This window comes from Rattus norvegicus, chromosome 3, assembly GCF_036323735.1.
Source record: "Rattus norvegicus strain BN/NHsdMcwi chromosome 3, GRCr8, whole genome shotgun sequence".
Taxonomy (NCBI): domain Eukaryota; kingdom Metazoa; phylum Chordata; class Mammalia; order Rodentia; family Muridae; genus Rattus; species Rattus norvegicus.
The window spans coordinates 27,346,048-27,359,470 of record NC_086021.1 but is presented as its reverse complement, the minus strand read 5'-3'; the positions used below and the strand labels follow the sequence as shown (position 1 = coordinate 27,359,470).

Here is a 13,423-nt window from a genome sequence, read left to right as displayed (position 1 = left end):
ATGCTGACAGGAGCCTGATATAACTGTCTCCTGAGAGACTCAGCCAGAGAGACCATCAGACTGTTGGTTTGCTAGCACCAAACCATTGAACTGAGAATGGGTTCCCTGTTGGAGGAATTAGAGAAAGGATTGAAGGAGCTGAAGGTGCTTGCAACCCCATAAGAACAACAATACCAACCAAGCAGAGCTCCCAGGGACTAAACCACTACCCAAAGACTTCTCTAGATGCAGTGGTAAAGGTCTCTGAGCCCTCTGGATCCATGAACCGAAGTAAAACTCTTTCTTCAGTAAGTTGCTTTGATTGTGGTGTTTTATCATAGCAGTAGAAAAGTAACTACAACAAAACTGTTCAACCCAGGAATTGCTTTCTCTGAGAGAGAATGGCCATGATCAGGTCACAATGTAGGGGAAAGAGATGGTTCACCCACATTTAACACTTATACCCATTAAACACACATTCCAGGTAAGCCTGTCCCAATAGGCTTTTGTCTGCCAAGTGCAAAGCCAAAATAAGCATGACCAAGAAGGCCTGCTATCTGCAGCAGGTGAGGAGAGCACAGGAGCCATTTCCAAACCAAGACTTTCTTCAAACAAAGGAAGCATGGGGTTTTTAGTAAGAGAGCCTACACATATCCATATAGGGGTAAGTGTGGAGAGCTTTGGGGCCACTTGTAGAAACTTGGCAGGAATTTGACATTGGGCCAGGACATGGAAGTAAGTCAGGCAGGAATCTAACTTTGGGCTAGGACTCAGAAAATAGGCTCAGATTAAGAATATTTACATTTGAGCTAGTGGGTTCAGACAAGGAGTGTGTGGTGTTCCTTTTGTCTCTGTCATCCTGATAAGCCCCATAGAAACAGTGTTTATGGGACTTTGTTCACTGCCTTGTTTGCTCCCTGACTAATCGTGTTTATTGCCTTGTCTGTTCCTTGACCTAGAACTGATCTCATTATTTTGCATGTACTTAAAATGGTATAAAAGCAGACTGCGAAAATAAACCCGCCTCGGCCTCAGAACTGGGTGGGGTCATGCTAAAAAAAAAAGAACTACCTTATATCTTTAGCTTCTCTGCTTATCTGCTTTATTCTCTGTCCCTGCCGTCTTCTCTCTCTCTCTCTCTCTCTCTCTCTCTCTCTCTCTCTCTCTCTCTCACACACACACACACACAAACACACAAAAACACACAGACACACACAAACACACACAGAGACACGCACAGACACACACACACGCACACACCACACACACATTTTCTTCTTTTTCTTTCTCCTCCACTTTTTCTCTTCTTCCTCTTTTCTCTCTTCTTCCTCCCCTTTTTGTTCTTCCTCTTCCTGTTCCTTTTCCCCCTCCTCCTCTTCTTTCTCCTTTTCTTCTCTCCTTTCTCTTCTCTTCTTCCATTTCCTCCTTCTTTTCTTCCTCTTATTCTCCTTCTCCTTTTCCTTCTTCTTGAATGCTGAGATTACAGGCATGTGCTACTACACAGAATTCTTCTCTTATTCCTCTATAGAGTTTTGCTTATTCTTCCTTGACCCCTTACAAATTTTCCTCTTCATCAAAATCTTTCTAATTCATTCTGTGAGTTAAGCTCACTGTCTATATGGCTCACTTATTTCTGCTGAGCCTACGACAGTTCCATTCTGCCTGGGTATATTCTGACATTTGCCTTTACCATGCAAGTTCACCTTCCTGTTCTTTGGTGAAGATGTGCTGCTTTAAAGAGACCACATGGTTTGTTTTTTTTTTTTTTTTTTTTTTTTTTTTTTGGTTTGGGCAGACTTATTCTCTAGCAGTTTTTTACATGGAATAAATAATTTTTAAACCTTCAAAATTTTATTCATTATATGGCATGTGTGTGTGTGTGTGAAAGAGAGAGAGAGAGAGAGAGAGAGAGAGAGAGAGAGAGAGAGAGAGTCTGAGTTACAGAAAGTATCCAAATTAACAAAATTAGAAATGAGAAGGGAGACATACAACAGAATCTGAGGGAATTAAAAAAATCATATCTTACTGCAAAAGCCATAAAACAAAGCTGGAAAATCTGGATGAAATGGACAATTTTCTAGACAGATACCAGGTACCAAAGTTAAACCAGGATCAGATAAACCATCTAAACAGTCCCACAACTCCTAAAGAAATAGAGATAGTTATTAAAAGACCAGATTGGTTTAGTGCAGAATTCTATCAGACCTTCATAGAAGACCTAATACCAATACTATCCAAACTATTCCACAAAATTGAAACAGATGGAGCACTACCGAATTCCTTCTATGAAGCCACAATTACTCTTATACCTAAACCACACAAAGACCCAACAAAGAAAGAGAACTTCAGACCAATTTCCCTTATGAATATCGATGCAAAAATACTCAATAAAATTCTGGCAAACCGAATCCAACAACACATCAAAACAATCATCCACCATGATCAAGTAGGCTTCATCCCAGGGATGCAGGGCCACACCTTCTAATAGTGCTATTCCCTGGGCTGAGCATAGACGAACCATAACACATGGCCTATGTGAAGGTTGTGTGTGTGTGTGTGTATACCTGTGCGTGTTCATGTGTGTGTGTGTATGTGTGTGTGTGTGTGTGCGCGCGCGCATGTGTGCGCGCATGCGCACACCATGGCATATATGTGAAGGTCAGAGGACAGCTTTTGTGAGTCAGACATTATTTCTACTGACCCACTGTGGAGCCCAGAGATGGAACTCAGGTCATGTTTCCACAAAAAGTGATTTTTTGCCAGCTCTGAAAATGAGCTTCTTTGGTGGGCTCATCCTACTTTTATTCTTAGTTGATAAAATATGTGAGAAAGGACTTCTACCATGAAAATATTCTTTCTCTACAAAGTGTTGCTTTAAAGGTCTTCAGTGCATGTCATTACAGTGGAGTCACGAAAAGCTATTTTGGTCCATCCATTCTTTGAATGCAGCTAGTTTTATTTCTTTAGCAGATTTTAAAATTCCCACTGTCTTCTCTTTCCTCAAAGCATGGATGCTCTAATTTCACTCATCCAAAGGATTCTCAACTATTCTTGAACTTCTTATAAATGAACCCATACACTGTATTTCCCCCTGTGTCTGCCAATCTCAGAAACATTTAGTTGAATATGTTATTTCCTTTTACTAGATAGTACTGAATATATTGTGTGCTTATCTATTCACTGGTTGATAGAAATCTGGGCTCTTTCTCTGCTTATAATATTACAAAAGTTGATTCTAGGGCTTGAACATTGTTATGCAAGTCATTTTGCACAGCTAACTTTTTATTATAAAAATGAATATTTCAAAGCACTTATTGAAGTATTTGTGGTAGTTTATTTTTTATAATTTAACATAATTTTTATTTATTCATCTATATCCTGCTCACTGTCCCTTCCTGGTCACCTCTCTCACAATCCTTCCTCCCTTCTCCTCTCCCCTTCTCTTCTGAGAGGGTGGGGGCTTCCCTGAGTATCTCCCCACTCTGGCACATCAAGTCTCTACAGGGTTAGATGCCTTCTCTCCCACTGAGGCCAGACAAGTCTGCCCAGCTAAAAGAGCATATCCTATGTACAGGCAATAGCTTTTGGGATAGCCCACCTTCCAGTTGTTAAGGAACCACATAAAAACTAAGCTGCCCTTCTCCTACATATGAGTAGGGAGGCCTAGGTCGAACATGTGTATGTCCTTTGGTTGGTAGTTCAGTCTCTGAGGGCCCCAAGGGCCCAGGTTGGTTGACTCTGTTTGTCTTCTTGTGTAGTTTCCATCCCCTTCCAGGCCCACATCCTTCCTCCTGTTCTTCATAAGAATGTTCAAGTTCCATCCACTGTTTCGTTGTGGGTGTCTGCATTTGTATAATTCAGCTGCTGGGTGGGGACTCTCAGAAGACAGCCATGCTAGACTCCTGTCTGCAAGCATAACAGAAATATCATTAAAAGTGTCAGGGATTGGTGTTTGCCTATGGGTCTCAAGTTATTTGTTGGTCAATTCCTCAGTCTCTACTCCACCCCCTATCCCTGCATTTCTTGTAGACAGGATACATTTTGGGTTGAAAGTTTGGTGGGTGAGTTGGTGTCTTTATAGCTTCACTGGGGTTCCTGCCTGGCTACAGGAGGTAACCTCTTCAGGTTCCATATCCCCAATGCACAGCTAAGTTTTAAATCACTCAAGAGGAAAAGGCCTTAGAGAAGAAAATATAAAAATAGTTAATCGGAGGAGAAACCCTTGGTCCTGCCAAGGTTTGATGCCTCAGTGTACAGGAATGTCAGGGCAGGGAGGCAGGAAGGGGTGGGTGGTTGGGTGGGTAAACACCTTCACAGAAGCAGGGGAGGGGTGATGGAATGGGGGTTAATGGATGGAAAACTGGGAAAGTGGATAACATATGAAATGTAAATAAAAATACAATAAAAAAAGAAAAAGGAACAGAAAAAGGTAAAGGTATCACCACATTTCAAAAATAAAGTCAAGAAACGTGTTTGAAGATAACTTTTTATTTCTACAGAAGCATATATATATGTATACATATACATGTATATGTATAGTTCTAACTATGATTAGTCTGAGTATATTTATATAGAAAATTACAGCGAGAAGATCCAGGAAAACATTAGCCAATCAGCAATCCCTGGTGGCCATGTTGCAATGTCTAGGAAGGGGGTTTAATTTACTAGGTATGGGGTTTATGAAGGTTTAGTACATACATTTGGTAATTCTGGTTGTTTCAAGTGTAAGAAATGCAGTGAAATAAGTACATTTTATTACATGACTATATTTGGGTGGCTAGAGGTACTCAGTTTGGGTGAGTCATTGGCTGATACTGTGCAAAATAAGGACAACTTCAAGGATGAGCATGAAGAGATCTGGAGTTTGTCATGTGTCATATAACAGTTTCTACAAAGATTGAAATATTCCATTCTCCAGGCAGGCTTCTTAAGCAGGAAAGCAAACCACGAAAAACAGCTTTAGGAAGTCCCTGAAGCTTAGCCGTTTCGCTAGGCCCCTTCCTGCCAGAGTAAACAATAAAAGCACTATGCTGCAAAGAAGACTAAGATGACTAAGACCTGACCAGCTTGCTGAAAGACCAGAACCCAGTGGAACTGCCTGAGAGTGGTTTAGAGCAATGGAGGCTCCTGGAAAGGACATTCTGCAACTTGTTGAGCTGCCTGCACACAGTGCAGCATGCTCCAGGTTCTCTAGCTTTTGTGCATCGTCACTCATGCTGGAGTAGACTTTGGTAATGTAGCTGTCTTTGAGTCATTTCTGCTCCTGTAAGAAACCCCTCACCCATAGTCTTGTAAATAAACTCAATAAAACCCATTGATTCACCAAGCAGGACTGTGGTCTATCTGTACCTTGGTCTGTCATGAAATCCCTCCTTGGGGAAGTAAACATGTGTGTTGTATCCCTATAGGAAAAATTTTGTCATGCACATGGCAAGACATCATGCTATCTTGAAGTGACTAAGATATACCATAATATCCCAACATAGTTTGTGCCTACCTGGTGACTTTTAAGCCTTCCACCCACAACAGCCATGTTCATCTTGTCAACACTTCTGGAACTGTCCATAATCAACCATGCTCTAACCATATCGTGTAGTATTTGTAAGATATTGCTGAGCCTTGTAAAGAAAGCAGATATTAGGGAACTCCCAACCCCTCAGTAATGCAATGCCTTCCTACTAGTGTGGATGTAATTGTGGTTGGGTACCAAGAGACTCTCCAGAGGTGTGAACCCACTCTTGGTCTGGCCACTCAAGGGCTCAAAACTTTAATTGGATTAATCATCATGGTTGTAGTGAACTATTTCATGTGGACATCAATCTTGCCCAAGATCATATCTGCTGATTTCTTATACTGTATTTAATAATGGACCTAACTTCAGCAGATAGATATTTAAAGTCCAAATATCAAGAATGTCATTGTTTCTGGTTATAGTACTCAATGTCAACGCTGTCCTCAGCATTTATTGTTGACTCCATCCATATTTCTTCCTGTCCTCATTAACAAAATAAAAGGCAGGTGGAAATGATGCCACTTAAAAATTATCCGTGGACTGGAGAGATGAATCGATGGTTGGGAGCATGCACTTCTCTTGCAGAAGATCTGTGTTAGGTCCCCAGCACCCATTGTCAGGCAGCGCACAACCTTCTGTAACTCCGAGCTCAGGGAATTCCGCACCCTTATCTGGCCTCCTGCATTCTCTCTCTCTCTCTCTCTCTCTCTCTCTCTCTCTCTCTCTCTCTCTAACACACACACACACACACACACACACACACACACACACACACAAATAATAAAATAAACTATCCAAATTCTAAAACCAGGCAAAAAGATCATCCTGGGGTCACTGTCAGTGGGTCCAACTCTGCTTGACTCAGTGCTTATGCTCACATCTACCTGGGTGGGTGGAAGCAAGATGCAGGGGAAAAAGAACTGAGCAAGAGAAAGTGACTTATAGAGACAGGACTGGGGCATGATAGTAGTGCTTTTTTTTTTTTTTTTTTTTTTTTTTTTTTTTTTTTTTGAGCTGGGGACCGAACCCAGGGCCTTGCGCTTCCTAGGTAAGCGCTCTACCACTGAGCTAAATCCCCAGCCCCGATAGTAGTGCTTTTTAACCACAGATGCACATTATAATTGAAAGAACATTAAAACATTTATGGAAGTCTAGAATAATAAAAGGTAATGTTTTAATCATTACTTGTACACATTGTTTCCAGGAAAGAATTGTTCAAGCTGAGTTTATTGACCTAACTGTTTTTGATTTACCAGGCAGTATCCTTACCTTTCAAGGATAAACCACTGTATTCTAACATAGTTTAAATAGTTCTAGACATTTTAAAAACTGTTCGTTCACTTAGGATTCTAATTCCTTTTCTGGCGTCTTCAGATCCACGTAGCAGTCAGTTGCTGAAGGATCAAAGCTATCAGCTGTTGGCAGCAAATGTCATTGTGAGGCTCCTGCTATCCAAATGCAAGGAATTGGTATTACAAGTGTGTGAAAACCTGGTATGAATCAGGCCAATGACTGGAAGTGAGGATGTTGCTACTCACACATGGGGCATTCTAGTTTTTATATACTGTGGCACAGCACCCTATAATAGCACCTGAGAAAGGCATGATGCCTTATGGGTTGGACCACTTCAGTCTTAGAGGAGAGCCTTACACCACTCCCATCCAACCTACTTTGGAGTACACATTCTGTTTTGTTGCTTCTTCATCTATGAAATGAGATAATGTTGGTTTTGCTCACTTCTCAGTATGAAACAACCACACATCAAACAAATGATAGCATATTAGAGGTTTGAAGTTATAAGAGTTCTAACCAACCCTCCACCTCCATTCTGAGTTCAAGACTTTATATCTAAATTATATCTAAACTGAAGTGAATGTTGTAATGTTCTCCCTTTTTTGATGTGAGGAAGATGGGTTTGCCAATCTTGGAGGAGGCAATAAAGCTGCCAGGGAAAACCACTGATTCAAAGGTGGACGTTGCACCTGTCAGGGTGTGGTAAAACAGGAATGGCTTCATTGGCTCAGGATGGTGGTACAAATTCAAAATCTTCTCTTCCTACATGTGAGAGAGAATATTCATGAGCAAAAACAGATACTATTTCTGACAGGCAAAGTTATTTTTACACAGCCATTAAATTTTCTCAAGTTCAAGCAAGCCTCTCTTACAACAGGATAAGAAAGAGCCATTTCAGGGGTGAGGTATTTATCTCAGTGGTAGAAAATGCCTAGCAAGTGCAAGGCCCTGGGTTCAGTCTACACTAACTCTCCTCCCGCCAAAAAATAAAGGAAGAAGAAAGAAAAGAAATAGAAAGGAAAGGAAGGAACAAAGGAAGAGAAAAAGGAGGGAAGGAAAGAAGGAAGGAAGGAGAGACGGAAGGAGAGAGAGGAGGGAAGGAAGGAAAGAAGGCAGGCTTCAAGTCTCCCTGATTATAATTATCTCTTTTCTGGTTTTCCCCTTCACTACTAACACTTTCTAAACTTGCTCATTACTGACCTGACATTCTGCTCAGCAGAGATTTGTTGACTGTTCAAAAAATGAAAATCTACCTTCTTATCTTCCCCACTTCTTTAATCATCTTCACTTTCAGGTTCCAGGTCCCTGAGAAAGCTGAAATGACTGAACCAGAACTTTTCAAAACTACCCACTGACTGTCCAAACTACCCACTGGCTGGGCACAAGTCAGCTATAGCTCTGCTTCCTACCTGAGGACTAGATAATGGCTCCCCTTCGCTCACATAACCAAGGATTTTCTCTAGCCATCCTTCCTGCTCTCGTAGGCACCGCCCATTTTCCTTTTTCTGCTAGGTCATTCTTATCTGTATATTTGCTTTCATCTTAAATAAGGGCCATAGGCTTGACACTAAATGATAGACAAATGCTAAGAGAACATTGGTGATTATCCATTGTGTCAACATTGTATATGTGCTCGTACAACTTAAGGCAGTGACAATGTCACTGGATGACATGGTCTTAGGATAATCAAAATGTTGCCATGTGTCACATAAGTGTATTTTAATGACCCAAGCCCACTGTCAGTTCTTGCTTTACAGAAACCCCTCTGCCAAAATCTGCTGTCTGATTTTTCTCTTTCAATTCACGCCATGTAAGCAACCTTTTCACCCCATTAAGTTCTCCCCAAAGCCCATACATTATCAATGGCCGATTTCTGGGGACAAAAGTCCTACAGAAGAGTGATTTAGCAAAGACAGGACAGAATTTGGAATGTAATCATATTTACTCTGTCCATAAATCTTTTTGCAGACGCATAAAAACTATTTTCAGAGTCTACTCTCGCCAATTCCATTATCATCCCAGAACCATCAAACCACACCCAGTTTACCATAGAGCCCCCAGAGGACTTTCACCCTTGCCCTCTGCAATGTCTGATCAACCTAATGTCAGACAATCCATTTCAGACCCAAGTTGCTTTGGGTCACTCCGTTCAAAACATCCCAGGTTTCTCCTTTCACTTGGATGGAGTGACCAAGTCCTGGCAGTCCTCTGCAAGTCTTTTTCTGGTCTCAGTTCAGTGCCACATACCTTCACTGGTCCCTGAACTCACCCTCTGCTGCTGACTAAATTCCCTGCTCCTGCTCCTGCTCTCTCCTAGAGCTCTTCCTGTATAATGACACCTACCACACATTTTACTGCCTGACTCCATGTTGCTTCTGCTGCTCCCAGGCTTGGCCCTGATTGGATCGGCTTTTTACTGAACTTGTTTTGTGTTGTTTTGCTTTGTTTTTCCTATGACATGTGATACCCTTTGCCATATCACAAATGTACTACTATATTTATCATTTGCATGTCTCTCTATCTAGAATCCAGGTTATACAAGGTCAGAGCTCTTTGCCATTCTGTTCAAAGATAGCCCATGTACTCATATGGTGCAATTAAGTTCTTGCATATTTGCTGAGTTGAATTGGATTGAGTGTAATTGAGCTAATTACAGTGAAGTTTATGGAGCAAGAATATATATATATGTATGTATATATGTATATATATGTATATAAAACATATCCTATATACAAACAAAATTATATTTATTTATATACATTTCTATGTATGAATATATATATACACACACTTATATTGAGAGGTCAAGAGTTGGAACAGCAAAGATTAACATTTCAGAAAAGGTTAAGGAAGGGTCATAGAGCAGGCAAAACAAGAGAAAGAGCATAATTTATAAACAGGGATATTGTACCAAGAATTTTTCCTAGAATGAAAGGAAAGTAAGTAATTAAATAACGGAAGGACAGAAAGTGTGGTCATTACATAAGATACTGTAAAATACTCAAGGGAAGCCTAAGACTTCCACTGACTGGTGAATAGGAATTCTGAAATGAGAAATACAGGAGAATTAGGGAGAGGTCATGTGAACGTCCACAATGACTGCAGATACCTTAACATTTAACAAAGACAAAAGTTCTCAACTAGGGAAGTCAAGATAAAGTGTTTTACATGTCTATATTTTTAATTTTACTTTAGGGGAGGAAAAGGGCAATTGTCTTACAATGCTAAGCTTCAGTCAATCATTCTGAAGTCAAGGAACCTGAGGCATCTAGCTAGTCACACCCCATCTAAAGACATGCCTATTTATTTGCTTGTTCTCCAATCTTCTACAGTTTAGGACTCCCTGCCTGGGGAGTGGTACTGTTCATAGTGGGTTTGGTCTTCCCACATCAATTAATTTAACTAAGTCTGTCTTCTACAGGACATGCTCACATTTTAAAAGGAGCTAGAAATAAACATGCTAGAAAGAAAAGCTTCTTTGTTAATTCTAACATTTGATCTCCTGCCAAATAAACCATGTAAAGATACATGGGCTGGAAAGGAATCCGAGAGAGGAGGAAATGAAAAGGGTGACAACTAAGTAGGGAAAGGAAAAATGGCAGTGTGGTGTGAAGTAGAGAGGAGATGGGTGGAGACTCAGGTGTGAGGGTAAAGGAAGGAGCTGGAGTGTTGAGAATCTACCACAACATGCTTTGTTAAAAAATGCCACATGAAACCTATTGCTTTATATGCTAACTTAAAGATGAAAAGTATAAGAAAAGAAACAGTTTTTTAATGTTATTTTTCTGGGTTACTGACCTTCAGGAGCAAAGTGGGGTGTCCATTAACTTCCTTACAAAACAGGCATTTATCTGGATTTTGAATTCCCAAATAAATGGGAGTCCCTTTGCCCTGCTCAAGAGACTCTGGGTACTTGCATGGGAGGACAGTCACAGTGACTATAAAATAAGAAGATAAACAGTTTCCTTTTGAAGTCAGGAAGACAAAATGTTCTAATAGTTCTGATTTAGCAGAGTAGCATGTGCCAGGTGAGGCCAGAAGACACTTAGAGAATGTAATCCCTGCTACCTAGACCAACCAAGTGGTCCTCCACCAATCTACCCATCCACCCTGATAGGGAAGCACTGGTCTAGCTATTGGGGCAGGCACCAATCTAGATTCTCACATGTATGCTTGAACACTCAATGGCAATTGTCCTACCCTAAGAGACTCCTCTGAGCCAATGGAGAGTTCTTGGACCATTAGCAAAGTTTGCCTAATGGGATGTTGAAGTTTCCCTATCTGTGTTATTCACTCATTTGATTCTTTTAGGATGCCTTGATATCATATAGAACATACATATATCTCTTCCAAAGTACAGATTAGCTGCTTTAGATCCTTGGTACAAGTTCCTCATGCCTGAGAAAGCTCTTCCACCTATAGTGACTGCCTTACCTTTGTCTGGAACAACCCTCTCCCTGATTTCTCTTCCCAGCAGGTGTAAAATTCTGCCTCTTCCTGGTGGCTCCCATTGAAAGTTAAACTTAGTTTTGTTACATAATTAGACATATTTTGGGGGTACAGAGTATTGATTTAATATATGTACATGCCAAATAACAATGATGAAACTAGGGTAATCAGTATATGCTTCAGGCCATATATTTAACATTCACCTGTGATCAAACAACCCAGAAGTTCTCTTCTAACTACTATTAACCATCCTGGTGCACAATAGGGTACTTTAACAAAGTCTGTACAGTGTTAGAAGCAAAGCAGTAACAGATGACCACTGACCTGGAGTTACAGTGTGGCTTCGTGGAACTGTCACAAGGGCCTGATCACGAAAGATCCACACCTGCTGATCCACATCAGAAACCTGCCCAAGGTCAGGAGTTTCTTTTCCTGCTTGAATGAAAACAAATAAACGTGAAGCTTAAGTTTCGGGAATAGGAGAGAGATGACTACCTAAATCCAGACTCGTTCTGCAGTGAAAACCAGGGTCTTATATCCCAAAACTGGCAGCTTTCTTTTTTATTTTTTGGTAACTCATCAACCCAGACTTTATTTGTAGTAAATCTATGGGAATCAAAGGCTACCCAAAGGGTTATTACTGATCGAAAGGACAAACCAGCAAGATGAGTGAAAAGCAGTTCCACAGTTCATATGTACTGAGACCCAAGTGCTCTTGTGCTTGCTCTGTGATCAGCCTGATGCTGGCAGTCATCTCCATCTTTCAGAAAATGAAGTCCTAATGGCATATGAGCACCTTATTGTTTGCTAAGACCCATACCTGAGGCAGTACATGGAGAATGTGGGTATTTAGAGGACATAGCTGAAGATACAAATAGCCCAGTTCGTTAGTGTCACATCTCAACATCACACCCATATGTAACGATTTTTTTCATTGTTTTCCATCATGAGCTTGTTCTGGTGCCTGAGGGAGAAGATAGAAGGAAGAAGATAAACCTCAGGAACATTTCCAAGACTTTCTAAGACCCTGGTTTCTCAGTGTTTCATTCAGGACAGAGAGCCAAAAATGCATAAACAGACATGATGCTCTTGTCAGAAAAACTAAGCTACTTGCTGGAACAAAATCTTAAGGCACTGGAGATGGAAGAGCAGGCATAATTCTCCTCTCACAGAAATCCTAATAACATTATTTCCCTACATGTTTCAAGGCCATAAGTAACATTTGAACTTTAACATTCTCTCAGTCTCCAATTCCTTGTATATCCTTTCACCTGAGACACTTCCCCTTCATTGTCATCTCTTTCTGCCTAAATCAAGAGGGTCTTCATGTTGGGCAGTTCAGCCAGAATCTCAGCAACTCAGAAGTGAAAGACAGGGTCACTCACAGAACACTCACAGATCACTCACTGCAAGATGGATTGTGTCCATTCATTGAGCCCTAAATTGCAGAAGACTCCGCAGTCAGAGGGTTTTGTAGGTTTGGGCTATACCTGGCAAGAAAGAGTCCTTATGGAAAGTTCAGAAGATCAAATCCCAGCTTGGGCAGCTTCCAGGTGCGGTGATGGGTTCTGACCCAGTCTGAGTCCTTTATCTAGGTGAGTACCAGAGGCTCCCGCCTCTTTTATGGGGTGTGGCAAATATGCAGCATGGAAGAAATCCAGTTCCTCCTGCCAGAACTTTGCTTCTGGGAAGTTCAGGTGAAGCAACCGCAGAATCAGCATAAGTATGACTTGTCTGAGCTCCTTAAGAATCATAGGGAGCCCAGCCCCATATGATAGTTACCAGGAAACAGACCTAATGACAAGCTGTAGGTTTCTCAAAAGGTAGAGATTATAGGATTTCCCCAGAGCTTAGCTGCCCTGATCTGTCAGTTTGGGTTTAGACCACAAATTCTGGGAACACAAATTAGAGTGATCACTCTTAGAACCTGGACATCCAAAATTCTGCTCTGGTCTTTTAATAGTCTCCCTTATACATCTTTCTTACTTTCCACCTGGATCTCATTCTGTCCTTGGAGGAATATGCTCTCATGTTGCCTTAAGAGAAAGTATAAAGATGAATTGAGAATGAGATTTGGTGCTTGTTGCCCCTCTTGTAACATTATTTATCAGCCAAAATGTCCTCTTCCTTGGCATGCTCACAACAAAGCATCATCAAAAAGGTACCATTTGCCTTCCAAATCCCTTAGTA

The 13,423-nt window shown here is 41.0% G+C and overlaps 1 protein-coding gene across 2 annotated transcripts; it reads right to left on the bottom strand.

The window, feature by feature from the left end:
- Positions 1-6,631: 6,631 nt before the first annotated feature.
- Il36g (interleukin 36, gamma) lies at positions 6,632-12,796 on the bottom strand. Of its 2 annotated transcripts, none has more exons than XM_063284336.1 (5): positions 12,724-12,796; positions 12,054-12,197; positions 11,558-11,665; positions 10,583-10,722; positions 6,632-7,546 (listed from the first exon to the last, which is right to left on the bottom strand). In XM_063284336.1, the coding sequence occupies exons 2-5, from the start codon at positions 12,091-12,093 to the stop codon at positions 7,340-7,342; spliced, it is 495 nt and encodes a 164-aa protein (XP_063140406.1). In that variant the 5' UTR covers positions 12,094-12,197; positions 12,724-12,796; the 3' UTR covers positions 6,632-7,339. The 2 variants fall into 2 exon arrangements, with proteins under 2 accessions (XP_063140406.1, NP_001107262.1); NM_001113790.1 differs by having other exon boundaries at positions 11,558-11,668; positions 12,724-12,784.
- Positions 12,797-13,423: the final 627 nt, after the last annotated feature.

Coding starts and splice junctions, on each gene's coding strand:
- Il36g (NM_001113790.1), bottom strand. CDS start 12,093: ATGTCCTCTAAATACCCACATTCTCCATGTACTGCCTCAG. Junction 10,723..11,557: donor AAGCCACACTGTAACTCCAG/GTCAGTGGTCAT, acceptor CTTATTTTATAG/TCACTGTGACTGTCCTCCCA. Junction 7,547..10,582: donor ACCCCACTTTGCTCCTGAAG/GTCAGTAACCCA, acceptor TCTCACATGTAG/GAAGAGAAGATTTTGAATTT.